General features: G+C 61.6%; 1 protein-coding gene across 10 annotated transcripts in view; it reads right to left on the reverse strand.

The window, feature by feature from the left end:
• Nucleotides 1–25,924, reverse strand: part of JARID2 (jumonji and AT-rich interaction domain containing 2) — a 260,030-nt gene that overhangs the window by 2,347 nt on the left and 231,759 nt on the right. For 7 of the 10 annotated variants that reach the window (XM_064597151.1, XM_064597149.1, XM_064597154.1 and 4 more), the window contains 11 exons: nucleotides 19,799–20,852; nucleotides 15,862–16,364; nucleotides 13,837–13,929; nucleotides 11,154–11,272; nucleotides 10,994–11,064; nucleotides 9,755–9,869; nucleotides 7,222–7,327; nucleotides 6,058–6,240; nucleotides 5,502–5,632; nucleotides 4,661–4,844; nucleotides 2,676–2,783 (listed from right to left, as the gene is read on the reverse strand). In XM_064597151.1, coding sequence (XP_064453221.1) covers nucleotides 2,676–2,783; nucleotides 4,661–4,844; nucleotides 5,502–5,632; nucleotides 6,058–6,240; nucleotides 7,222–7,327; nucleotides 9,755–9,869; nucleotides 10,994–11,064; nucleotides 11,154–11,272; nucleotides 13,837–13,929; nucleotides 15,862–16,364; nucleotides 19,799–20,852 — 2,667 coding nt within the window. The remainder of the gene's footprint in view (nucleotides 1–2,675; nucleotides 2,784–4,660; nucleotides 4,845–5,501; nucleotides 5,633–6,057; nucleotides 6,241–7,221; nucleotides 7,328–9,754; nucleotides 9,870–10,993; nucleotides 11,065–11,153; nucleotides 11,273–13,836; nucleotides 13,930–15,861; nucleotides 16,365–19,798; nucleotides 20,853–25,924) is intronic. The other 3 variants (XM_064597150.1, XM_064597152.1, XM_064597156.1) reach the window with 3 other exon arrangements.

Below are 25,924 nucleotides of genomic sequence, written 5' to 3' on the forward strand. Positions count from 1 at the left end.
GCGGGGGGGGGGGGCGCTCCAGCCTGATACTCTAGCCTCCCTTCAGCGGGTCTGCTCATCGATACGCTGGTACTCCCACCCAGGCACTGGCCTCAAGGATGTGCGCAAGATCCACACAACTCCCAAACCATCCAGTTTTACAAGAAACCATGCGCCAAATTATCAAAATGGCAGATGGCCTAGCCTGCATGTCATGAGCACCCGCCCTGGACCAGGGATGGAAGAAACCATGTGGACAGGGGGGCGGCAGAGGCCTTTCCTTTACTCAAAGGCGTCCCAGGCTGGCCCTCCAGCACCAGGAGGCTCTCATCACAGGGGTGGAAGGTCTCAAAGGGGAAGTGAAAACCGTCTGGAAAGAAAGTGAAAAGCACCCTGGAAGGAGCCGGGCCGCCCGTGTATGGAAGCGCCGTCTCTGGCCGTTTTTAAAAGCACTTTATGGCAAACCTAATCGAGGGTAAATAGAGGAGCTTCTTTAAAAGCTGGTTCCAAGTGGCTGAAGCCTCCTGGCAGCACGGGGCCAGGCAGCGCCCTCCCTGCGTCCCACCAGACGGCTGCCAGGAGGCCCGGCGGCTCCCCGGGCGGCCCAGGAGGCCTGACCAGGCTTGCGGGACGTGCAGGGTCCTCACAAGCCATTTCTAATACCCAACCCAGAGTGAGTATTGCCCAGGGAATAACGTGTGCACGCACACACACACACACACACACACCAGGGAACAAATGAACACACACACACACACCCCACACACACCAACCCGAGAAGGAACGGATTCAGATTTACCAAGATGAAGCCGCTGACAAAGGAGGCGGCTTCGAATGCCCTTCTTACTCCTCAAAACCATTAAGCTTCAAGAAGAACCCGACAGACGTGATTCTCTGTCCAGTGATCTGGTCCCACACACCACCTGGCTACCCAAGACGGGCAGAGAGGGGCGAACCCACGTTCTGCAGAGCCTCACGGCCGGGTGGCGGCGCCCCGTGAGCTCACCGGCCCGGGCTCGGCGTCTGCTGCCGACACGAAGCACCAGGGAGGCCAGAGCGCCTGCTGCCTTCAAGCTCCCGCTTTAAAAGCGAGACCCCCGTCTATTTTCAGCTTTTCCATCCCATCAGCCGAAGGCTTCCCCCCCCCCCAGGCCCACAGCCTGAGCCCCGCGGATGCACCATCCCCCCCGCCCAGTCCCGCCTGGGGCTCTGTCGTGTGGCATGTGAGGACAGTCCCCTCCCACAGAAGCAGCCGCAGGGTGCAGGACAGAGGCTCCGTGGGGAGGGGGTCTGTGGGAGGGGGACCCCCCCCAAGACACAGCGCGAGGGCCTGGCGGACGAGCGTGTGCTGCCCAGGACAGGTGATAGAGCACCACTGTTGCTGGAAAGGGGGGCCCCCAGGAAGGGCTCTGGGGCCGTCCCAAGGTGAGCGGTGCGTCTGAGGGGCAGGGCCGCGCACCCCGGGAGGCTGTGGGGTGAGGCGCAGAGGCGCGGGCCTGCTGCCTATGTGGGGACAACCCCGGGCCGGGGGCGCCCGCTCCCCCCAGAAGCACTGCCGTCTGTGGCCACAACCGAGCCACGGAGCCAGGGCTGCAGATGGTGTCCGCCCCCGAGGACAACGGGCCAGGGCAAGGGACGGAGGAAAGGACCACAGGGAACACGAAAGCACGGCCCCTTGAACAAGGACGGAGGCACAGAAGCGACGGGAACCGACCGGGCCCGGGATGCATCTGGAAGGTGGACGGGACTTGTGGAGTTGGATGCCAAAGGAAAAAGGCCCCGAGTGTCCACTGAGGCCCCTGAAGAGGACAAAACCGGCTCCCAGCTTCCAGAGCTGGCCCTTGGCCTCGTGCCCTGCTGGGGGCGCACCCGGTTCTCAACTGGAGATGGGACGGAAGAGGCCAGCGCAGTCTGCAGCCCACACAAGGCAGGCGGCCCCGCAAAGCACTCCCACCGCCCCCCGACCTGGCACATGCTCATTCCCGGGGCACGGACGGACGCAGGGGAGTCTCCCGCACGGGGGCCCTGCCGGACCCCTGCAGGCCGCCCAGTGGGGGGAAGGGACACAGAGCCGGCGGAAGGACAGGGCTAATTCCCTTGTGTCTCAGGAGCTCCGCGGGGCGCAGCGAGGGAAGGTGGCCCTGTCCCCAGAACCCCAGAATCGGGCTTCTCTTACAAAACCGAGACCAGAGACTTGGCTCTGAGGCCCCCCATGCGCCACAACCAGGCCCCGGGGTTTCGTCTGTCCTGTGATGGACGTGCACAGGTGGCCCGCGCCCCCCGCCGACCCCTCGGATCTGCACCCCAGCCCCTGCCGTGGGGGACGGCACTGTCCCTCGTTTCCTTAGCCCAGCCCACCGGGGTGAGCGGAGGCCCCGGCGGCCGCCACTGCCGAGATGCTGTACGGGCCTGGGCCAGGCCCCCACGCAGGGCAGGTGGGCAGCGGGCTCGCGGCTACAGAGCTACCGTTACCAGGACGAAGAAACCCGGAATGAATGGGAGTTTGTAAAAGTAAAGACATTTCTGAGTTTAGTCCCTGGGATCCTCCAGGTCAGGTGGGACACAAGCTGGACCTACGCTACTCTCCATCCCCAAGTCGGGCCGTGCGGCGAGTGCGGCGCAGCCCAGGAGAGCCGGGGACAGTCGCCGTGCCCCGCAGGCCCCGCTCCGAAGGCGCGCCCGCAGCGCACACTGACCTCATCGTAGCGGTACATCAGCTTCAGCCCTCGACAGGACTTCTGCTTCTCCACGTGGCGCAGCGCGCACTCCAGGCAGAACACCACGTTCTCGTTCTCCTGCACGACCTGCGGGGAGAGCGCCAGGCCTGAGGGGCGGGGCGTCGGAGCTCTGCTGCGGCCTGTCCCCGCGCTGTCGCCCAGGCCGACGGGGTGCCCGGGACGTGCGACTGCCGGGCAACGATGAAAAGCCGGAAGCAGGCACCGGGAGCAGCACTTCCAACTAGGAAGTGAATCAATGCCCGTCGCTGAGGTGCACCGACGGGCGCCCAACGGGCGCGGGGGCCTCCGTCCGCCGGGTTTCTGCCACCCACAGGCCGGAGAGGACCCGAGAAGAACGCGACGCCTGCGAGTGCTCGGCTTCTGGGGCTTCCGAGACGGCGACTACACGAACCAGGGCGGGACGCGACGTGGCAGCGTGGGTCTGGAGTGCTGTGCAGGGACGCCCCCCGGACGCTGTCCCCCTGCGGCTCCGTGCCCCATCAGCTCGGCTGGTTACCCAGCTCCCCGACACTCCAACCGCGCGTTCCGCACCATCTGCAGCCCCGACGTGCGCGGTGTGGACGCGCGTGCCCAGGCACACAGGAGCCCGGCCGGCCGGCAGGGCGGTGTGGGGGTCCTCGCCCCTCGCCCTGGCCCCTAGTCCTGCCCTCCCGAGCAGAGAAAGGGAATATGCTGCCTTAACACGGGACGTGCAAGAGGCTGACAAGCCTTCTCATAAAGATGCAGGGGAAGCAGCTGCACGACGAGCTGCAGGAGGGAGGCACTAACACAGGCAGAAAGCCCTCACCTTTTAAAGACACTCAGGCCAAGCACAGAAACAGACAGAGAGAGGAAGCCGTGAACAAAAACACAAAGCTTCTGACTAATCCAAGCAATGAAAACTGTAAAAATAAAACCTGTTTTTACGTACAAATTCAGGTGGATCTGTGCTTTCTTGACACAACACTGGGGCTGCTAGGAAAGGCCTGGCGACATCGCTCAGGGCCCGCCCGTCCGCACAGCAGCCTGAGCACAAACCCGCGGGAACCAGCCGGCCCCGCATGGAGGTCGTGACCGGGCCACTGGGGCTCGGGGGAAATAGCGGGGCTGCCGCCCACGGGAGCGGCTCCGGCCGGCACAACAGGATGCGCTCGGGGCGCCGCGGCTTTCCCAAGTGCCGCTCACCCAACGCTTTGAAGGCCTGGGGAAACGCTCAGCACTTTCTCTGAGAGCGCCTGACCCTAGATTTCGTCTTCCTAGAAGGACCTTGGAGAGACGGACCCGACAGAAGAAAATACAGATGTTTCTTCGCTTACGGGAGGATCACGTCCCGACAAACCCACCGAGTTCAAAATAGCCTCAAGCGGAAAAGGCGCGGAACGCTGCGCCCCCGGACGCCGCCGCCCCCCGAATGCTGCACTGAACCCGAGGGCAGAGCGGTGGTCGGAGCGCGCGCCGCGGCCGCACGGCTGGGGGGGGAAGGGGGGCGGCCTCAAACTAAAACCTCGAGTCCAGTTTCTAGCGCGTGCGTCCCACTCTGGGGCTGTCGGAAGAGCAGCCCCTGAAGTCGGGAGCGCCCGGAGGCAAAACGGGCGGTGTGGCTGCTGTGGACGCCCGGCCCGCCAGTCCTAAGCCTGCGGCCGCCGGGCCTTTGGGGAGGCAGCTGAGGTCCCAGGGCGGGGGCAGAGGAGCCCCAGGGGCCTGCGGTCGTCGGCCCAGAGCGGTCCCGCCAGAGACCAGGAGCCGCGCTGCTGCTCAGGAGCCCGTCTTCCCAGACGCGTTTCCGAGCCGTTCGGCTGGAGCCTGACAGGAGCCGAGGCGGCGAACGCGCCCCACGGGCCCTCCCGAGCAGCAGCTGGGGCCGGGCGCGCAGGGGCGGCGCGAGGGCGCGGGGCGGGGCCCGAGCCCCCGGCCGCGCCACAGCACAGCCCTGCAGCCCGAGGCCGGGCCTCCCCCGGGCTCACCATGGACAGGTAGCACAGGTGCTGGCAGACCTGACACCTCCTCTCCGACGTCTCCAACTGCAGCCACTTTCGAGGCTTTTTCTTGCCATCCGCCATGGCGCCGTTGCCGTCGTGGCTGCCGTAGCGCGCGGACGAGTGGAGGCCGGCCTCGAACAGCTGCCGCCGCTGCCGCAGCTCCGTATCCCTGCGCGCACAGAGGGGCGGGCCGTCAGGGCGCACAGAGGGGCGGGCCGTCAGGGCGCACAGAGGGGCGGGCCGTCAGGGCGCACAGAGGGGCGGGCCGTCAGGGCGCACAGAGGGGCGGGCCGTCAGGGCGCACAGAGGGGCGGGCCGTCAGGGCGCACAGAGGGGCGGGCCGTCAGGGCGCGCGGCGCAGACCCTTGGGCTAGCGGGCGCACGGGAGGGCGCGGGGCCCTGGAAGCCCCGGGGGGAGGCCGAGAAGGGGCTCCCGGAGGAGGCCGAGCCCTGGCGCCGTGTCTACCGCAGGGGCTCCGGAGCCCGGAGCCAGGGGAAGGCCGCCAGCAGGGGCGCGGGGACAGCGAGTGGGGGGCACCCGACGTGGCGGCATCTCTCCACGGCCGCACACCGCTGGGATCCGGCAGTCCGCCCAGGGCCCGCCTCCACCCCTTCCCCCGGCGGACTAAGCTCCCGCAGCTGCCGACCCCAAACATCAAGCCCCAGGCCGGAGAGGGCAGAGGAAAGAGAACCCACCACGCTCCCAAAGCCTCCCCCGCCGGCCGGGGATCCCCGCGCGGGACCGGCCTCCGCTGCAGCCCTCGGGCGCACCGCCGCCGCCCCCCCGCATCAGGGGCTCCCGGAAGGAAGCCAGACCCCAAGTTACCTGAGCTCATCCAGAAGGGCGGAGATGGTACTGAGAGTGGGGCCGTTTTCCTTTTTCGCTTCCGCTTGTGCAATCTGGTAGAGTAACTTCTCCATGGAGAATGGCTTAGCTATATGGCGACGCTTCATTTCCTGCAAGAGGCGACACAGCCCCTCAGGGGACGCGCGGGCTATCTGAATTCCCGAACTGTGAATTCCAGGTGGAGTCAAAGCAACTGAAAGTCCTGCGACAATCCTGTCCACCCGCCCGCCCCGGGGAACGGCAGCAGAGAGCGGGAAAAGTCCTTGGTGGGGGCGGCCGCCGCAAGGCACGGGCCACCACTTAAGTTTGACCTTAAACTTCTTTTGTACCGTCTTCCCGATACTGTGTGTGGGTCAGTAACAACTCAAAACCGTTCCCGATACGCACTCCCCTCTCCTACAGGAACCCCCCCAGCTGCCAGTTAAAGGTCTCAAAGGGATCCTCGGCAGCTCCCCCTTCCCTGGCCGGGGTGCACTCCCGCACGGTCCACGCGCAGCGACGCAGCGGGGTGCGCAGGGGGCTGGGCCAGCCTCACCTTGGCCGTCTCGAAGCCCATACTCGTCCACTGGGTGGTGGCAAAGTGCACGGTCTCCGAGACGCTGTAGCCGCAGCAGACTTTGGACACAAAGGAGCCCGGGAAGCAGACGACGAACTGGCCACTCTGCTGCACGGTCCTGTGCACCTTGATCCCCTCTTTACACAGCACCTCCGGGGAGATCTAGGGGGACAGGCTGGGCTGGGGCGCACTCCCTGCAGCTGCCCGCAACCATGACCCGCTGCTCACGGCGCCCCCGCCCCGGGACACGGCCTCAACCCAGCAGGTGTGTTAACACGCACACCTGTGTGGGGGGGGGCTGGGGGGGGATCAGGGCTTCAAAGGGGCCTGCGTGCCAGGAGGTAGATTCTGTTTTGTATTAAGGGTTTGCTTCTCCTTTAGGGAACACACATAATTCCTCAAAGAAGAACAAAGTTCTAAACGGGTACTGGCTGGCGAGTGACACCGCGTTCACACAGGGGTGCGGCCACTGGGAGTACACGGCCTGTCCCGTGCAGCACCTCCACGTGGGAATGGGATACATATACACCGCCGGGGGCTACCCACGTGGCCTCTGGAACCAGGTGGGCGTAGCGGTGCGGGCTGGGGGGCTTGGGCCCAGCACCCCCAGAGGGGCTGATGCTCCCCTTCTCTGCGCCGCACCCAGAGTGAGGTGGGCCCAGCAGTGACAGCAGACGGAGGCAGAGGTCAGCAGAGGCCAGAGAACACAGCTCAAGGCTGAAGTTAGATTCCCAGGAACTCAAAAGGCCCAAGACCTTCCTGAAAACGGGGTCAAAAGCCTCACGACCAGCAGCCCAGTCACCTAGGTGGCCCGCAGGGGGGCCCGATGCGAGCCCGGGACCCTGCCCCCCAGGACACCCTGTTCTGCACTTACAACCCAAGCAGGCCCTGAACCAGAGTCCAAGGGCCCATGGACGTCCACCTGGAGTTCTGTGCAATCTGAGGAAAACACTTCCCTAGTTTGGTTTTCATAAAAGAGGACATTTGGGCTGGGGCAGATCCCTGGAGGGTTGACTTTTCAATGTCGTCTTTGCCTCTGAGGGGCAGGTCAGCAAAGAAAGTGACTTTATCCAACTACCCCGAATCCCCGCTGCGCCCAAACGTCCGTGGCCCGGGTCTGCAGGCCCAGGCGGAGGGGCCTACCATGACGTTGCTTTCCAGCATCTGCAGCCCGGGGGTACCGTTGGCCTGCAGAAGGGTGTGGACCACGTCCTCGAGCTTGTTCTCCTCCTCAGCAGGAATGCAATACCTGGGGTGTTTGGAAACACGGGCAGAGCAGAGCCTTGACAAGGACCCTCCGCCTGGGGAGCACAGCGGGCCCCACCCCACACCCTCCCTCGGGGAACGGAGCGAACACAGGCCTGCAGAGCAACCTCGGAGTACAGGAGGAGGGACGCGCTCCGGGGACCAGGGACTGGCGCCCCACTTCCCAGGGCCACACAGCGGCCGCGGTGGGCGAACACGCTCCTCTTACGCAGAGCTGACCTACGGGTGAGCCAAAAAACCCTTCAAACCCAAAGCGGACGTTTAAAGCCCCCTATAAATCAGATCCAGACACACGTGCAGAGCCCACCGGCCTCTGGTGCGTGCCCTACGCCTGCAGAAGGCGCCGCGGGACAAGGGCGCCGGTCCCCCAGGCAGGGGGGGGCTGCGGCAGCCGAACTCCGCCGTCCTCCAAACACAGGAAAGGAGTCGAGCCTGTCCGTGCGCAGCCTCACGGCCCACGCTACAAGGACACCTCAGCGGTGTGAAGTTCTGAAATGGGGGAGCAGGCCCGGCCCCACCGAGGGCGCCGTGTGCCAGAACCCAGCAAGCCCGGGGCCTGGCCCAGCCAGCCTGGCGCCCAGGAGAGCAGCGCCAGAGGGCCGCCTCGGGCAAGCCTCGCAGGCAGGTGGGGGGCCTGGCCAAGGGCAGGGGACAGCGCGGACCCTTCTGGCTGCAGCTGAGGAGCTGACCGGGATGGCGCAGGGGAGAGAAGGCTGGAGACCTGGCGACATAGGCAGAACTGAACCGACAGGAGACTCCAGACCCTCACTGCGTCATGGGGGAGCAGGGCACGGGTCACCAGTATCCGAGGAGGGCCCACCAGGAACACACTCCCGGAATGGTGCGACCAGGCCACGGGCCAACGAAAACCTCCAGTAAAAATCAAAGCAGGGTGACAGTCGGGAGGCTCACATCAGCAGTCCCCGCCCCCGGCACAACCAGCTCCAAACGTGCAGCATCCCCCAGGGCCCCGGCCGGCCCTCAGCCCGGGTGTCTGTGGGGAAATCCTGCACTCAGAGGCCAGATCCCGGTTCAGAACGGGGGTGCCATCCCCACATTCACGTTTTCTACAAATGCTTAGGTTGTTTCAATGTCAGCATACCCTGTTCCTGATTTGTGCCTTAATTCCGGGGTTTCCAACCTAAATCACATGCTTTCAGAAAAAGTGGACACCATCAAGTTCTCGGATCCTATCCCGGCCTCCTCTTTACTCCCCAGCAGCGGGGTTTCCAGGAATTGGTCTTCCGAAGGCCCCCAGAGTCTGACGCTTGCCCACCTCTCATTCATGGTCGGGCCGTGAGGACGGATGCCCGAACACACCCATCTCACCCCCCCCGTGGGGCGAGGCGGGTCAGGTTGCAGGCCTGCGTGGAGCCCCGTGCACCCCAGCCCTGGGGCAGCCACAGCTCGTCCGTGGGCAACGGCAGGCCCGACGCGGCCGGCACGCACTCTGTCCTGGCCTCCAGCCCACTCGGCCTCCCCGGCCCGGCAGCCCCTCGCTAGCGCCCCACAGGACACGGAGGACCCCCTTCCTGGGGAGGGAGGCCCCACGGGGGTCCCTCCCTCCCAGCCGGCCTCCACACGAAGCACGCTTGTGGGCACGTGGCCCGAGAGCAGGGCAGCCATCATGACGAGGCGGCCGCACTCACGGGCTCCTCGGGGGGAGGACGTTAGTTGTAAGACTTTATTTTAGTAAAGAACGCCTAATCACCCCATTAGGACAATGAAAGCAGTTAGTGGGGGACGGACGTGCTGTTGCTGGCCTGTCAGACAAGACAAGCTGATTATGTGCTGTCACCTGCCATCTGGCTCCGTGAGGCAAGGGCCCGGAGAGCCAGCCGCGGACCGGGCCGGGAGGGCTGACCTGCGAGGGTCACGGCTGGGCACCCGGGCCTCTCCCACAGCAGGGACCCCTCCCACGGACCCCTACTCTCTGTCGCATGCTGGATCAGAGACACGGGCAGTGGGGACGCTGAAAATGGCCTCACACGAGGCTCGAGAGGGACAGGTTCACACGGGGGGGGGGCCCTGGGGACACAGCCAGCAAGACTGGTCCCCTTTCTGGGACTCCCCTCACAGCTCTCACCCCTAACATGACACCATGTCCTAAAAACCACCACCAACAAATACTGTCCTCAAAGAAACAGAAGGAACAGAAACGGTCGGTCGATAAGCACAAGAGATGCTCAACCCGGCTCACGATCCGAACCCTTCAAACCTCCTAAGCCTTGCCACCTCGAGCGCTTCCGACGGGGGTAAGAAATGCCATGCCTGACTGGGAGCAGCGGACCAACCGACACACAGGCAAGCTCCCCAGGGCTGTCGACTGCCTGGGGAGAGGTGGCATCAGAACGTTCCAGAATCGTGGTTCCCCGCCCCACCCAAGTGCCCCAGTGACAGACGTACTCACCAAATGCAGTCAGCACCAGTGTGTAAGTAGTCAATATAGGGAAGGTGGTTTTGGTCTCGAGACCAGCATGAGGTAGAAAAGACCATGCCAATGTTTAGCCAGGGAATTGTCACTCCTGCAGAGGAAGAAAAAGGTGTTAGAGAGAACCGCGCCAGGGCCTCTGAGTCAGGGCAATGCGAAATCCCAGTCTTCTTCCCAAACGGGGAGGAAAAGAAGAAAAAGGATTCAAAATCCGACACCACCAGTGAGAACAAGGTACCTGTGCTCCTTGCTACACAGAGAAGCCAAGAAGGTAGACGCGGTTACAAAACAGTATTAAAAAACATCTTAGGGGCGCCCGGGTGGCTCAGTCGTTAAGTGTCTGCCTTTGGCTCAGGTCATGATCCCGGGGGTCCTGGGATCGAGCCCCGCATTGGGCTCCCTGCTCAGCGGGGAGCCTGCTTCTCCCTCTCCCACTCCCCCAGCTCGGGCTCTGTCTTCTCTCTAATAAATAAATAAAATCTAAAAAAAAAAAAAAAAAAAAACACCACACATCTGAATCTGGGAGTCAAGTCGGGAAGCAAGATGCCCCAAGGAGCAGGACCACGATGACTGTTGTCCATTAACCACCTGCCACGTGCCAGGGCCCGCTGAACCTCAGGACAGAGAACGGACAGCAGACGTGCCAAGCCGAACTGCCTGCAGAGGCCCTGAGGACCCGCCCGCCCCCACCAGTGTGTGGAGGGCCCCGGGGCCGCCTTTTCCAGGGGGCCCAGCCCTCAGTGACCACAACCCCCAGGGACACCTGCTGTCCCTACTATCCACAATCAATCACTTAGGAGCCTGGACGAGCCCTATGGAGTCAGGAAATTAGCTTCGAAAATACCAATTTCGAGATGAAAAGCTGGCCACTATGTGTCTGCCCAGCTTCTAGATTCTATCATTTGGTTCGCCTTCCCGCCTTTTGATGGACTTCAACGGTCCTTTTCCTCTCTGTTTCTAAAGACCAAAGTTTCTACTCTGCACGGTAACTTGTCCCATCTGGTCATGTGGGGTGAAGCCCGCTCTGCAAGATCCCGGAGGCAGAGGCCTCAGGACCCTAGAGACAGCGACCACTTCGGGGTGCTTGGGGGGGTGGGGCACGATCTCGGGGTGGGTGGGTGGTCGTGGGATGGAGCCCCGGGTCGGGCTCTCCCTCTGCCCGCCACCCCGCTCGCTCTCTCTCAAAAACAACAAGGACAGCGGCCACGTCAGGCTTACCAGGCACAGCACCGAGGTGACGCAGGATGGACCCTGTGTTATTGGGGAGGACGGTGAGGTTCCATCCATGCCTGCAGAGGAAAAGCAGAGCGGCATCACAGACTGGCGGGGAAGAACACCGTCTGGTCCCCAAAACACAAATGAGCGTGCCCCCCATTACCTTGAGAACGGTTCTGACTTCCCCACTGGGAACCCGCTGCCGTGGGTGTTGGTGTCCACCTTGCCGCAGTGGACGGCCACGTGGCAGTCCTTCTCTTCCACTAGCCTCCAGTACTCTTGCTGCGGGGAGAGGAGAGGCCTGGTGAGCGGCCCCGCTGTGCACACGCCACGGGGACGTCCACGGGCCACGGAGGGCCCAGCCGCGCGACCGCCGCCAAGAGCCCCCGGCAGAGCTCAGAGAAGGACAGCGAGGGTCAGGTCCCCAGAACCGAGGAGGGGCTCGAGCAGACCTGTACCCCGTGTTCACAGCAGCTAAGGGGGAGCAGACAGGGTGCACAGCGTGGAGGCACTCAGCATCGTCAGGGTCAGAGGGAAAAAGTGCTGGCGTCCGGGGACCGGGGCCGGGATGTTAAGTGTTCAATGAGGAAGGAGATTCAGTGTGGGAAGATGAAAACTTCTGGAGACGGATGGTGGCGATGCTTAAGTAACAACGTGAAGGCACTTAACGTCACTCAGCCATACGCTCAGAAATGGCGACGGTGGAAGTCATTTGTGGGGGGTGGGGGGCGCAGCGGCAGGAGGGAAGTGAAGACGTCCCCCCATCCTCAGACTGATGAACACGGCCTCCAGGTCCGGAACCTCTCGACGACGCACACCTCACGCCCTCACCCCCCACCACCAGGGATCCTGACCTCTCTGCGGGGCCGTGGGCCCCGGCCGCAGGCTAGAATCACCAGCAGTGAGGACGACATCCAGCCGGGCCGCGGACCAGGCCAACCAGATCAGACAGGGTGTTGGGGATGTCACACCGTCAGCTTTAAATGCCTATCAGGTGACAGAAGCGAGTCCTACCCACACAGCAGGGGTGCAGGGCTCAGGAACGAGTTTTGCTAACAGGTCAAGTTGCCTGAACGAGTTGCTCGGGCAACTCCCCCAACTCAGAAGCACTTTTGTCATTAAATTTTCATTCCGGGAGCAGAGCCTCACCTTCCCTGATCTGGGCACAGCCCGAGTAGCTGGAACCACACTTAGAGGAGGACGCCGAGCCAACAAGCACCAGCTGTCATGGCGTACGGGTCGGCTCAAAGAGGTGCTTCCTGGCTTTTCAAAGGGGGGGACCGGCCTGGACAGGTCGAAGGCCCCAAGAATAAATCCCACCCCGTTAAGTGTCTGGGCTCCTTAAGCACGTCTCCCTGAAGGAGACTCTGGAGTCGCAGCCTGTGTGAGGGGACGCACCCTGCTGCCACGCGCACAGACCGACGGCAACGCCCCGCGGCCGGGGACCCACCGCCGAGCTGATGACCACCAGCTGAGAGGAAGACCCGGCCCTCTTCGCAGGATCCAGAAGCCACACAGACTCAGGCCGGAGGCCTGGATCTGAGCAGACCTTCCCCTCGCGTTCAGATACCACGCACATGCTGAACACCGAAGACAAAGCGGGACGTTCCGAGAGAAGGAATATTCCTGAGCAGGCGACTAGAACAAGCTGGGTGTCCTCCGTGCCACACGCAGTGGCAAACCCTGTACTCTCGGAGGCTCCCACGGGGACCTGTGCTGGACAGCTGGGGCCTCCCTCTGCAGCTCAGCTGTTCACCCAGAGGGTCCCACCCCTTTCTTCGGACGTCTCCCCCACAGATGCCACGAGCCCTCTGGAAGCAACGGTGACAGCCACACGTGTCCCAAAATCAGGGCCCGTCGTGGCTGACGGGACTTGGCTTCGGTGGGGCCAAAGCTGGGGGGTGGGCCAGGGTCCAGCCACGGTGAGGTGTTCAAAGGCGGCGCCCAGGGTACAGAGCTGGGGCGGCCCGTGGCGACCGGCGGAGACTGAGGCCTGAGGGAAAGACAACCCTCGGGGCCAAACCGGGACACAGAGTTCCCCTAACTGGGAAGCCAAGCAGCAGGGCGGCTTCCAACGGGTGCTGTCCGAGGGGTGGCTCCACACGGCCGCAGTGTGGGGACCGGGCGTCCTGCTCTGACCTGGCCTGTCCGGCGACTGTCCTCAAGTCCCCGCCCAGGAAGCGGGGCCCCTCGCGGCCAGCACGGGCGTATCCAGGGCGGTGGCACACCCCGTGCTGGACGGCAGAAAGACGCGGTCTGCACCCCGTCCACTCGCGGCGGCCCCGGACCAGCCACAGAAGCCCGGCTCCAGCAGCAAGACCCCGGCCGGGGGAGGTGAACAAACGGATCGGGTCCCTGTCCTGCCACAGCGGCTCACCCAGAAACCCCCCCTAACTGGTCTGGGCACAGAAGTGCTCCCTGTCTTTCCAACCTCACACGAACCCAAAGAACAGAGTTGGCAGAAGCACAAAAATGGCAATCTGCCAATCCCATTAAACAAAAAACAGAGGAGAAAACGCACAACTGTGGTTTCCAGGGATTCCAAACATTCTCTTGCATAACAGACACACAGAGGATGGGGTGAGGAGCGGCCACCGGGCAGGGGACGCGCCTGGAGCTCACCCCCGACTCGGCGTCTCACGGACCCCGCCGCGCCCGGGAGAAGCGGGGGAGGCACGCCCCCTTCCGTACACATCCTCTGCGTCTGAACGAGGGCAGACTCAGGGGCGGCTTGCCTGCCCCCGGCAGCAGACCCCCCCGACGACGGCCCACTGGTCCATCAGGCAGCGGGAGGCCTGGGGCCCGGCCCGGCGTCCTCCCCGCCACGTCCAAGACCCCCTACTCACCTCGATTTCAGCGGGTGCGGGCTCCTTGCTGAAGCACATGTTCATGATATTTCTTGCTGTTCGATAAAAAGTCGTTAAAGAAACAGACCTTCCCTGAAAACAAAGAGAGTAAAGCGTAAGAAACTTAGCGGAGCCCCCACCCCAAATGAGGCCGCCCCGCGTCCCAGCGCCGCCCCATGACCACAGGCCGCTTTGCGACCTGAGCTGACGAGAGCAGAGAAGGCAGAAAAACCTGTGCCAACCGAAGGGGACGGAGGACCCGCCTCCCTCGCCGTGCCGGCAGCAGACAGACCTCTGAGCCGGCAGAAAAGGGGGCTGCACACCAGGCAGCCTAGACAGGCGCCCCCGTGATGCGTGGGAGCACCCTTTGTTTTATGGGGAGGCAGGCAGAACTCCTCGGTTTACCCCACTTGAGGGGCAGGAGAAGGGGCTCGGGGCAGGGGAGAGACTGACGGCATCCAGACGGGCTGGACCAGGGATGGGGGAGGGCCTAGAAGAGACGTGGGGTGCCCTCCACACCCCGAGGGTCCCCCTCCTGAAAGCCAGCCAGGTGAGCAGCCTCCCCTCACGGAGGCGAGACAGCAGAAACACTCTGGCGGTTCTCTGCCACAGAGACCACGCTGCCCCCCGCACACGGCACGGGAAAAGCACCCAGTGCCGCCGGACACCCAGCACCCTGGCCCCGGCCCAGGAACATGCACGAGGATGTGCTCGCCGCCGTCTCGGCCAGCGAATCCCACTTTCGATCCCGCGCTCCCCGGCCAGAGGGGAGGCATCATTTCACGGAGGCTCCGTGAGAGCTGTGCTTTTCTTGTCCCTCGACTGCAGACGTGCTCTCGGAGCGCCTACTGTCTACCAGGCGGCGTTCTAGGGGCCGGAGATGGAGCAGTGCTCAGTGGACAAGGTCTCTGGCCCGTGGGACACAGCCCCTGGGAAGGTGGCGAGGGCCGCGGAGGAGGCAGGGAGTGACCGCAGTGGCAGGAGAAGGTGGCTGCTCCCTGAGGTGCTCAGGGAAGGTTCCCCTCACAAGGGGACACCGGGGCACCGCCATGGAAAGTCACAGGTTTAGAATGGGAAGCAGATCCTCTTGCCTTTGGAAGGACGATCAACACCATCAGCACACGAGTTTGGCAGCTACAGGGACTGCGTGGGGTTCCACCTACACAAAGTACTTCCCTCCGGCCCCAAACTCCTCCAGACAGGCTGTTCCTGACAAGGTAAGAACCCAACTACCAGGAGGGGCGGGATATTGCATCAACTAAAAAGCACAGCGCCTGTAACTCGAGAAGGGGACGCCTGCACGCAAGGGTCGACACCCACCCGGCGGATGGGCCCGCAGAACCAGGGGGTCCCCCCCAGGCTGGTGCGGGCTGCTGACATCACCGCGGCCACCGCACCCACCGCCAGATGGTGATGAACTCTACAATGGTCGGTGACAGGGCCCGATTCCAGAAAAACCCTACTGACATTCGCCTCGTTCTCGCTGAGCTGTCCTTAGGTAACGGAAGTAAAAACATGTCAGTTCCCGAGTTGGCGACTCAGTCACCAGACGTAACGAGTAGCTTCAGCTGAGAAGAGCTTCTCCTGCACACACCCAGGACACACCCAAAAGTATTCCGGGATTTATTCCACGCACCTCACCTCTGCTTCTCTTATCATGCAACATTCAGGTATAAAAGAGGCTCCTGCCCACCCCCAGTGCCCCTGAGGGGGACCAGGTGAAGGAGACGGAGTCCCGCTCGGGCTCGGAGGACAGAGTCGGTGGAGGCAAGCCCGGGCTGCCTTCCAGAGAGGAGCAGAGAACGGAAGCCGGGGGCAAAGAGAAGCGTGGCCGAAGGCAGCCAGAGGGGTGGCTGCCCGAGGGCTCCGAACCCACAGCCAGCCGGCCCTCCCAGGCTTCCGCGCGGGCACGCGGCATCGGAAGCCCACGGCCTCGCCAGCAGGCAGGGACAGAGCTGGCCGCCGCAGCCACATGCCCCGGGCCCGCGTCCTGCCCCCCACCCCCCAGCCCTGCCCGGGGCCCACCTTGTATATGCACTTGTGGAAGTCACTGAGGACGCCTTTGTCCTCCTCCTCCTCTCGCGCCACTTCCTTTTCCTGAGCAAAGAGTCGCCGCCGGCCCGTCTTGAGCTGGGCCTGGCCCACCTCTTTGAGCTTGCTGCGGAAGCCGTTCCTGTGGGCCACGCCGTTGATGAGCCCGTTCTTGGGCTCGAAGCGGGGCAGGGGATGGAACTTGTTGTAGTCGTGCTCCGTGTGGCCCTCGAGGGGCCCCTTCCGCTTCTCCAGGATCTCCTTCTCCATCAGCACCTCCTTCTCCAGCCGCCGGTGCTCCTCGGGGGACAGGGAGTCGTAGGACAGCAGGTACTGGCAGTAGGCTTCCTGGAGCTTGGCCAGCCGGTCCTGGGCAGTTTTGGGGATGCGCAGCATGTCTGCTAGTTTGTTCCATTTTTTGAGGTCAGTCACTTGCTGCATGCCGCCCATCTCGTTAATCAGCCGGAAAAAGCAGGCCAGGTCGAGCTCACAGCCTCCTGGGACGGTGAGGGGACAAAGCACAGGGCAGTCAGTGAAAAGGACCGTGCACGAGACCTTCTTCACCTACCGGTAAGCCCGGGGACACCCACTATGTGCCACAGACGCCACTAGGCTCCGGGGTCAGAGCGACAAACGGAATCCCCCCTGGCCCTCGGGGAGCTCAGTCTGCAGAGACGGACGAGGACAGTCTGGGGCACCGCGGGGGTAACAACAGTCGGCAGAGGGGCTGGGGAGCTGCGGGGTCTGCCGGCTCAGGTGCGACGCTCGGACAAGGTGTCCCCAGGGAGTTGGGTGTAAGCAGAGGCCTGAATGGAAGGAGGGCAGGCCCCCCCCTCCCCAGCAGGGGCAGCTCATACGTTGCACCCCCCTCTCGCACCCCAGGAGGCGGGTGCAACCAGATCAGAAGCGGCGCTCATCCCCTGAGATGGAGGCAGGGCCTGGGTTGTGCCACCCTGAGGCACCTGTGTCCCAACGTCACCCACAACAACGGTGAGGTCACAAAGCGGACATGTGCGGCACGTGCCGTCTGTCCCCAGGCCCTCCGAGCGCACGCGCGCACACACACACTAACTGGTTTTCAATCCCAGTGGATCTCCAGGGCCAGGGGCAGAATCTGAGAGGGCAGAGAGCAGTCCTGTCTGTCCCTCCGCTCTCGTGGTCCGTGCGCACCAAGACACTGCTTACCTTGGAAGCTAGTGTTCACCACACGCCTTGACCAAATCACAGACCTGTACACATGCACGTCCAAACCAAATATGCCCGAATGCTCACAGAGGGGCTGTCTACGCGGGGCCTGGAAGGCAACCTCCCTCTAGACAATCAAGGAGAACAAAATCTTCCAGAATAACCATCCACTGACTATTGGGAGGTAAATACCTAACAAAATGCTAGGTGAGAAAAGTAAAAATTAAGTTTTAGGTCATTGGAGGGTGGGGACTGATTTCTATCCAAAGTAAAAGAAGCCGAACTATTGTGGTGTCTGAGAGCCGCCTGAGAACAGCATCCCAGTGCAGGGCAGGCCGGGCATTGCGTGACCGCCGGGGGGGAGGGGGGGGCAGGCGGGGATGCATGAGGGAACAGGTCCCCCAGCCCCTCTGTGACACCAGGGGACAGGAGTGCAGCAGCCTGCACGTCAAGGAGCTCTGCCTGGTGACAGGCTGGACACATGAGAGGAAGCTCGCCCTGCCCTTGGCCAGAAGAGGCCAAAGGCCGAGCGCCCCTCCCTCACTCCAGCTCTGCAGCTCAGGCCTGGGAGGGCGGAGGCTGGTGGCACGCTGTGGACTAGCAGAGGTGGACAGGGACGTGAGCCACCACAGCCGCTCTCGGCACAGACGGATTAGAAAAGCAATCCGTAACTTTCGTATTTTTCTCTTTGTAGATCGTTAGAATCCAGGAGCACCTGAAAATGCACACACTGCTTGGAAATGCATCATTTCATGGACCCCTCACCCGCTCCCATCGGCCCATTTGCAGGGCTGCTGGGCTGCCAAGTGGCAAAGCGCCTCCCGCACCCCTGCTCCCCAAGGGGCTGACGCAGGAAGAGCAGATTCTGCGACGTGGCCACAAAACCGTGTAGTCCCTTGCTCAGTGGGGAGGCCAAGCTCAGACGAGGGCCCGAGGCCTCTACAGTAACAGGCTGGCCCAGCACCCCTTTCACAGATGGCGACAGACCAGGGGCTACACCTGCATGCATCAGCAAACCATGCACACACACACCCCGGGGACACGTCCACCTGGCCCTGGGGGGCACGGGAAGGGCTCGAGGTTAAGAAAACCTACTCTGGGGGCAGCTGGGTGGCTCAGTCGTTAAGCATCTGCCTTCGGCTCAGGTCATGATCCCAGGGTCCTGGGATCGAGCCCCGCATCGGGCTCCCTGCTTCGCGGGAAGCCTGCTTCTCCCTCTCCCACTCCCCCTGCTTGTGTTCCCTCTCTCCCTGTGTCTCTCTCTGTCAAATAAAATCAGGGGCGCCTGGGTGGCTCAGTTGGTTAAGCGACTGCCTTCGGCTCAGGTCATGATCCTGGAGTCCCGGGATCGAGTCCCGCATCGGGCTCCCTGCTCGGCAGGGAGTCTGCTTCTCCCTCTGACCCTCCCCCTCTCCTGCTCTCTGTCTCTCATTCTCTCTCTCTCAAATAAATAAATAAAATCTTTAAAAAAAAAAAAAAACTCACAAAAAAAAAAAGAAAACCTACTCTGAACCAACGGTTACCGGCTGCCATTATGACATCACCCGGTTGCCTCACCTGTCCCCAGAAGGCCCACGGTCCCCCAGCATGGTGGGGGGAGGGGGCCCTCAGGCCTCTCACCACGACCGGGAGGGCCTGGGGCTGCTCTGAGGACACCCAGGGCACAGCCCGCACGGACTGCTCACACCTGCTCAGCCCGTTCCCACAGCCCCATGCCGTCAGCTGACACCGTGCCATCCTGGAGCGCGGACCCCAAAACCAAGGACTTTTTCAAATTAAGTGATTCCCACTCAGGCATTCGCCGTGGCAGGCACCTGCTGAGAGAATAATGAGACCTCCATCTTGCAGGGAGCCTGAGCTTCCTGCCAACTCCTGACACTTGGGTGGCTAAAATGGCTCTTTTCCTCCCCGCTTCTGCACACTCGGGACCTCGGAAATGAGGCAACAACAAGCCCCACTTCACAGGTCTGGAGCTGAACCAGGGAGGCTGTGTGCGACCTCCCTTAACCTGGCTGTCCCCGAAGGAAGCCCCCACTCTGCAGACCCAGCTCATCCCACCAGACAGACAAGGGATGCTCGAGGAGCAAGCAGCAGCACCGAGGAGGACAACGGACACGTGGGCTCTGCCTGTGGCCGGGGCCCCCACATCTGCCGGGATGCTCACTCACACAGGGGGCCCCCGAGATGAGCTCTGGAGTGGTCCCAGCTCTTGAGAGAAACTTAAACCCGTCCCCTGATCTGGGGTCTCTCAAAGGGCCCCGCTGGTCACTAGAAAAAGTGATGGGCAAGGAAAAGCGAGGAGGACAGAGAGAGGAGTGGGCTGGCCTGTGTCACCCACGTATTCAAGTATTCAAGCTCTATCTCCCAGTGCCTCAGGAGTGACTGGACTGGGAAACGGTCTTTATAAAGAGATGACGAAGGTAAAGCGAGTATCTTAGACGCTCCCCCCCACTCCCTCGCCACAGGGATAGCACCTACCCCACTGTGACTTCACGAAGTCCTTAAGACACGAGAAAGTGATGCCAAAATAGGCTTGGGACGGAGGCCCACGTGAGGACACAGGGCAGAGACAAGCATCTACGGGCCTCCAGAGAAACAACCCCGCCCAGAGCGGGGCTCCCGGGCTCCAGGCTGGAAGCCACCAGCTAACTTCCCGTGTGGAGGGGCAGGCCCCGGCCTGCGGCCCTGGGGGGCCCGGGGCGAGCTCCTCCCCGTCTCAGCCTGGGGGGCCGGGGGGGGCGCTCACCTATGAGCGGGAGCTCGTCCATGGTGATGCCCTGAGATCTGAGGTGCTTCTTGATGCAGGCCAGCCGCTGCACGTTGGGGCCCCAGCGCCGGCCCAGCTTGTGGATGTGCTGAATCTGCGTCACGAACCGCATCTCGTCGTTGAGCTTGCACTCGGGCCGCCAGTCCGGAGGGGGGATCACCCTGCACATGCCGTACTTCTCCACCTGAGCGCGGACCGACTCGATGTAGACGAGCGGGTCGTGGAACTCCTTGGCGGACGGCCTGAGCACGGGGATCTCGTCCATGGCCGCCCAGCCGGCCCGGCCGCCGCCCTTGTCGGGCTTGGCCGCCGCCTCGTGCGCCTTGTGCAAGGGCTCCGTTTGCGAGGTAGAACGATTTTCACAGGAGGCGCCGTCCGTCTTGCCGTGTGCTTGTCTGCCCGGCGCGCTCTTGCCGGCCGTGGCCCGCTTCGGCCGGTTCCTTTCCAGGCTCCGCTCGGGCACTTCCTTCTTCACGGGCCCATGCGGCAGAGTCTTCTCCGCGGGGGCGAGCGCCGCGGGGGCCGCCGCCGCCGCCGCCTTCCTGCCGGGGGCTTCGGCAGAGCCGGCCGGCCCTTTCATCTTCTTGGGCGGGGACTGCGGCTTCTCGGCCTGCTGTGCCTCTTCCAGTCTCCTCTTGGAGTTCCGCAGCCCCTCCCTCAGCTGCCGCGCCCCCCCCTCCTTAGTGCATGACTTTGGGTTCAACCTGCCACTGACCTTGAGGCCATTGACGGCGTGCCCGGTGGACCTGGACGCCCCCCCGAGGGATAGCACCTGTTTGCGGGTTTTTGCATTGCTACTTTCAGTTTTCCCTGAGATTGTGTGGTTGACAGCGGAACTGGGCTTGTGGTGATTGGGTTTGGTTTCCTTGACCAGTTCTCTCTTGGCTTTGGTGTATGTGACAGTCCCCTTCGTCACCGTTGCAGTGTACTTCACAGTTTTGGACGGTGAAGGTCTGACTTCGCGCATCTTTTTGGCACTGGTTGCACTTGTACCCAGAGAGGACATTCGAGTGACTCCATTTACCTTCGGAACCTGGGAGGGACAAGAGAAGCAGAATTAGTACCTTCCAAGAGGGCGACCTCTCCCCGCGGGGCGCCCAGCAGAGCCGGCCGCAGCGGCCACACGGGCTTCCCGACAAGGGCGCCCCGTGAACTCAAGTCTCGGACACTCGCTTTCGGGATCTTCGGACAAACCCATGCCTATCCTGCCGCACAAAAACATGGCGCCTGCCCGCGTGCCCACAGCATGGTTTCCTGGGTGGCTTTCACGTCCCTGCTAAGGGCGCTTCCAGGAAAGCAGTGTTTCACGATGACGACCTGTGCACTCACCTGCCGTCACCTGTCACAGGTTAAGGACGTTTACAGCGGCAAGCCCCTGCGCCCATTTAGGGATGGACGGACACACACACACACACACACACACACACACACACACCCTGTTCCAAGAAAAGACGAGTCTACCGTTCCGCGTGCTCCACAGAGCAGCAGGCTCTGCCCACAGAATTTTTAAATCTAGGTGCTAAAAAGGGAAGGAAACGAAAATACCACAGAGAGAAAAGAGCAAGCGCAATCATGTGGCCCGGCTCCCATGCAGGTCATGGGGCAGGCCCGGGCACGTGGCTGCCAGTGGCTGGCCTCGGACTGCCCTGTGGTCGTGCAGACGGGGCCCCAGGGAACAGGGATGCGCCTCATCTCTCGGCCAAGCAGAGGGTGCCCACCCGCCCGCCCTCTCGGGCACGGACAGCTCCTGTGTTCCCATCCCCGACAAACTCCACGTTCGGTTCTATGGGAACCGGGTGAGCCAAGCAGCCCCCCTCTGCACGGCCTGGACGCGGCGGTAATTCTGGGACACACAGAAGTCACCCTTGTTTATAAAGCGAAACCGGAGAGTGAAGGGAGGACACCGGAAACGCGTCACTTCCAAAGGATGAGGAAGGGCCCAGCCCAGAGCTGCTGTGGGGGACGCGGCTTTGGGGTGGACGTCCCATCCCAGCTCTACCTGTCGGTGGCCTCTGACAGGTCGTTTGCATCCTGGGCTTCAGTATGTCATCTACAACATGAATTCCGAACACGGACTCTAAGGTTCCATGAGCACCACCACCTCCAAAAGAGGCCGACTAAAAATTACACAATCCCCGGTAAGAGAACCACGGGCATCTCCTCTCACCAATCAGTAACCCCCATGAGGAGGTGACTGGGTCGAAGGAGCCTATGCTCCCAAGTCAGGGAAGCTGACCAACCAGCTGCAGTCACACACAAGCACCCTGTCCTGCCAGGCGGAGACATGCGGCTCCCATGGGCCCCGAAGCTGCCTCGCCAGAGTCGGGTTCCCCAGGACACGGCCTAAGTCCAAGTGACCTCTGCCCGAGGCCTGGGCCCAGCCCAGGAAAATGCACTTCGCCCACATGGGGAAAAACAAAAACAAAACCAGAACTTTCCCATCAGTATCCAAACCAGGGCTGTCAGAATCCACTGGAGGGCCTGTCCCCAAAACAGATCACTGGGCCCCACACCCGAGCTTTCTCAGCCACTAGGTCTGGGATGGGGCCCGAGAACCCGAATTTCTAACGAGGTCCCGGGCAATGCCGGGGCCGATTCAGAACATACTCTGAGAACCACGGAGGCAAACTATCAGTAGGCAATTCTGGAAATGGAGCAAGAAGCATATTTCTTCATGTCACTGACTCTACACAGTCCAATGAAAGCCCTAACTTCCTGGGATGAGGCTGTGTTCCGTAAGCCAACCCCAGGGCGTCTAGAGTCAGGTTTCTGGGGAGCCAGTGTGGACTCAGTGAGGGGCCAGGCAACCCTGGGGAGACCACAGGGCAGGCCCGGGGGGTACACTGCTCATCGCCCCTACAGAGAAGCAGGACTGACCAAATCAGCTGGGGGGCAGAGGGATCTGGAATAACGAACGGTAAATTAAAACAAAACAACTAGCAGCCCGGCAACAGTAGGTGAAAAATACATTCATACAACCTGCAGGTGGGGCAGACAAACTTCCCATGGGGAGTACCACTGATCTGAGTACCACTGATTGGTGAGTACCACTGATCAGGAAGAGGAGGTAAAGCGGGGAATACAAAGATCTCTTTTTTTAAATGCTTCCATTAACTAAACACAAAACAAACCATTTAGAAAAACAAAAACAGTGAAATCCTGCTGTGGCTCAGAGAGATTTTTTTCCATCATCAAGAGACAGAGAGGCCTCAGGGATCCAGGATCCTCGAAGCGGAATAAGCGCCCTTTAGGCCTTCAGTCTTTGCTTAACCATAGAGAGGACAGCCTATTGCAAGTCTTCGCCCAGCCCCAACAGTGCGGATTCCACAGCCTAACCCCCCCCACCGCGGATGCTGACCTGGTCCTCGAGGGTGGGAGCCCGCGCCCCGCCTCCCAGAGCACCCGCGGGAGATTGGACAGCCAGGGGGGGAGCTCTCAGACCCCACCTCAAAGAAGAGCGCAGAGGCCTTCAGTCCCTCCATCTGCCATCTTGGGGGCACCTGATGACCTCTCCCAGCGTGCTAGGGGCAGGTCAATCCCCTGCATGGCAGAATTCTAGAGAAGGATTCTGCCACCTTCAACGGCAAAAAGAACCCCCCTCTTCTTTACCTATTTCTGTCACCTTGAATACCAGTGGTTACTGCCAAGATGTGCAGCCAAATGCCCAGCTCTACCAGAAGGAGTTCCTCTAGTCCTTTCCTTCCTCGCCGTCCTTACAAAGCCCTCTTCAAGAGCAGCTAGCTACCCAAATTCTATACTGCATGTCCACATCACAAGCTCAGAGTCTAAAACTATCTCCCTCGGGACTCATCAGAACAATGACCTTGATTTCAAAAAGTAAGTTATGGAGCCTGGAAAAGGCTTATTTCATGGATCGTATTCCTTCTTCCCGCACCCCACGGCCCACCCAGCAGAGGCTGGATGCAGCTGACAAGCTGGCCCAACCCGGACACCCATGTCCATTCCATCCACGGTGCTGTGTGTCCTTAGGCAGGGACCGAACAGGACCAGCAACCTCAGACTCCCCTGTCTGCATGCAACCTTGCCTACTCCTTGGCCTGTCCTTGTCTTCAGGGGTCCAATGCCCAACTGGAATTGCGGACAGCACTGTGTCACCTGGCCACTGAGGGCCTCACCCCCACCCACTGCCTTATCAAGCAGCAGCAAACCCTGAGTTTCAGCTTAACAAAACGCCCGGGCCAGCCACCAGCGCGCGAAGCGGCGGGTCTGATTCACTGGCGCGGGCCCTGGGGAAGTCCTTGCCCAGCCCTGCCCGGGGCACGTGAGAGGTCACTTAATTCACTGAGGACTAACACGAAGGTAGTGTGTGTCGCAGAACCTCTGCTGTGCAGTCACATCCTGGACTGAGAAACTCCCTCTCTCCAAGCTGCTCCTTCTCTTGGCTCTGGCAGGGGTTTGGGCCTTTGCCTCCCGCGCCCCCACAACCACCTAGCTCCGCAGGAGGTGGGGCGTCTGCAGCTTCTTCTTCGCCCACCACCACCCACCCATCACCTGTAGCCCCGTTCCCCCAGACACGTGGCCATGAGGCGGTTCGAGGCGGAGAAGCCGTCCTCCCTTCACAACCGGAAATCCCATCGTCAGCTCTGGTCTCCCACCAGAGGGAGCCGCTGAGTCGGGAGCCCCGGCCCATCCTTTCAGACCCCAGAAGAGCTGGGGAGGGGCTCAGGGGGTGCTCAGGAGAAACATGTGCTGGTTGGGCAGAGCCCGCTTGAACTTTAAAACTTGGATTGAAAACCAAAGGGCCTGAGATGAACAACTGCACCAGAAGGGCAGTGAGTTCCGGGGGCGAAGGCCTGCTGGGATGGCAGGCTCCCGCATTCTTAGAAAAAGGGTGAGACCCAAATTCATGAGCGCAGGCTTCAGGTGGAGTCCCTAAACCTTTGAAAGCACCTGCTCCCACTACAGGCAACTGAGTCACAAATAACACGCCACCAACACGTACAATTCCACCTACAAGTGTGACCTGATGAGCACAGTTAAAACCCTGAACATTCTTAACAGCGGAGGTGATTTTCTGACCTTTTTTTTCTCTCTGGATGTTCCTATTTCATTTTCCACAACTTTAAAACAAAACAAAACTACTCCCAATTCTTTGATCAGTTTAAACCTCCTCTTTGAATCCTTGAGGCCAAGACATTTTCGGCAACCTGGGTACAGCTGATTGTGAGGACCCAGAGCTCAGCAGACCTTCCCACCAAGCGAGTCTGCGCAAGGCGATCATCCTCCACGGTGCGGACTCAGCCTCAGCACGATACGGAAGATCAGGAAGGGGGCTGCGTTTGCTGCAGGCTTACTGACCGCACAAACTTCCGAAGAGTAAAGACCTGCTCGGGACGCTCTTGGAAACCAACACTTCAAAACCCTCTCCCGGGGCCTAAGGTCATCGGTCTCACCATCCTGAACGTGTTACGGTCTTTTAGTGCATTTAAACTGAAGAGGTAGGTTAAGGACACGGAGCTCCTGTCCATGTTACCTGCCACCGCCCCCCGACAAGCCCAGGGCGGCACACACGCGTGACGGGGACAGCGCCGCCGCCATCATACAAGCGTGAGGCTGGCAAGGTGAAGTGCACGGGCCCAGGCTCGGAGGCTCCGTCTCGGGCTCTAACAAAGCACAGCCAGGACACACGGCCTCATGCAAGGTAACAGGGAAGGGGCTCTCATAGTAAAAAGAGCGGCGATCAGTGCCTCCGAGTGCATCAGCGCAAACAGGGCGAAGCCCCTTCTGAGAGCACCCCCTGGACACTGTACCCCCAACCGCCCACCCACCCTCAATACGATGCACGTCCATCCTTCGGTTTCAGGCAGACCCAGATAAATTAATCCTATTTGAAGTTAAAAATCAACATACCCTCTGGCCCCCATCTTTGATGCGGGTGAAGGATGAAAGGTCAGATTCTGGTCATTTCCATCAAAGGAATCTGCAATTTACCTTTACTGACCTTATTTTCTCAGTCTTTAAATAACGGGATTTGGTGGTTTCCAAATTGTCCTTTCATTTCTCCCAATCTTGCTGCGAACAGAGTGGGCGTGACTGCCTCCAAATGAACAGGGCCCAGGAGGATCAGGTATCTTACGATTCCCG

Source organism: Mirounga angustirostris, unplaced genomic scaffold (genome assembly GCF_029215605.1).
Source record: "Mirounga angustirostris isolate CCGP_5_RB_7025 unplaced genomic scaffold, mMirAng1.0.hap1 SCAF_8, whole genome shotgun sequence".
Classification (NCBI taxonomy): domain Eukaryota; kingdom Metazoa; phylum Chordata; class Mammalia; order Carnivora; family Phocidae; genus Mirounga; species Mirounga angustirostris.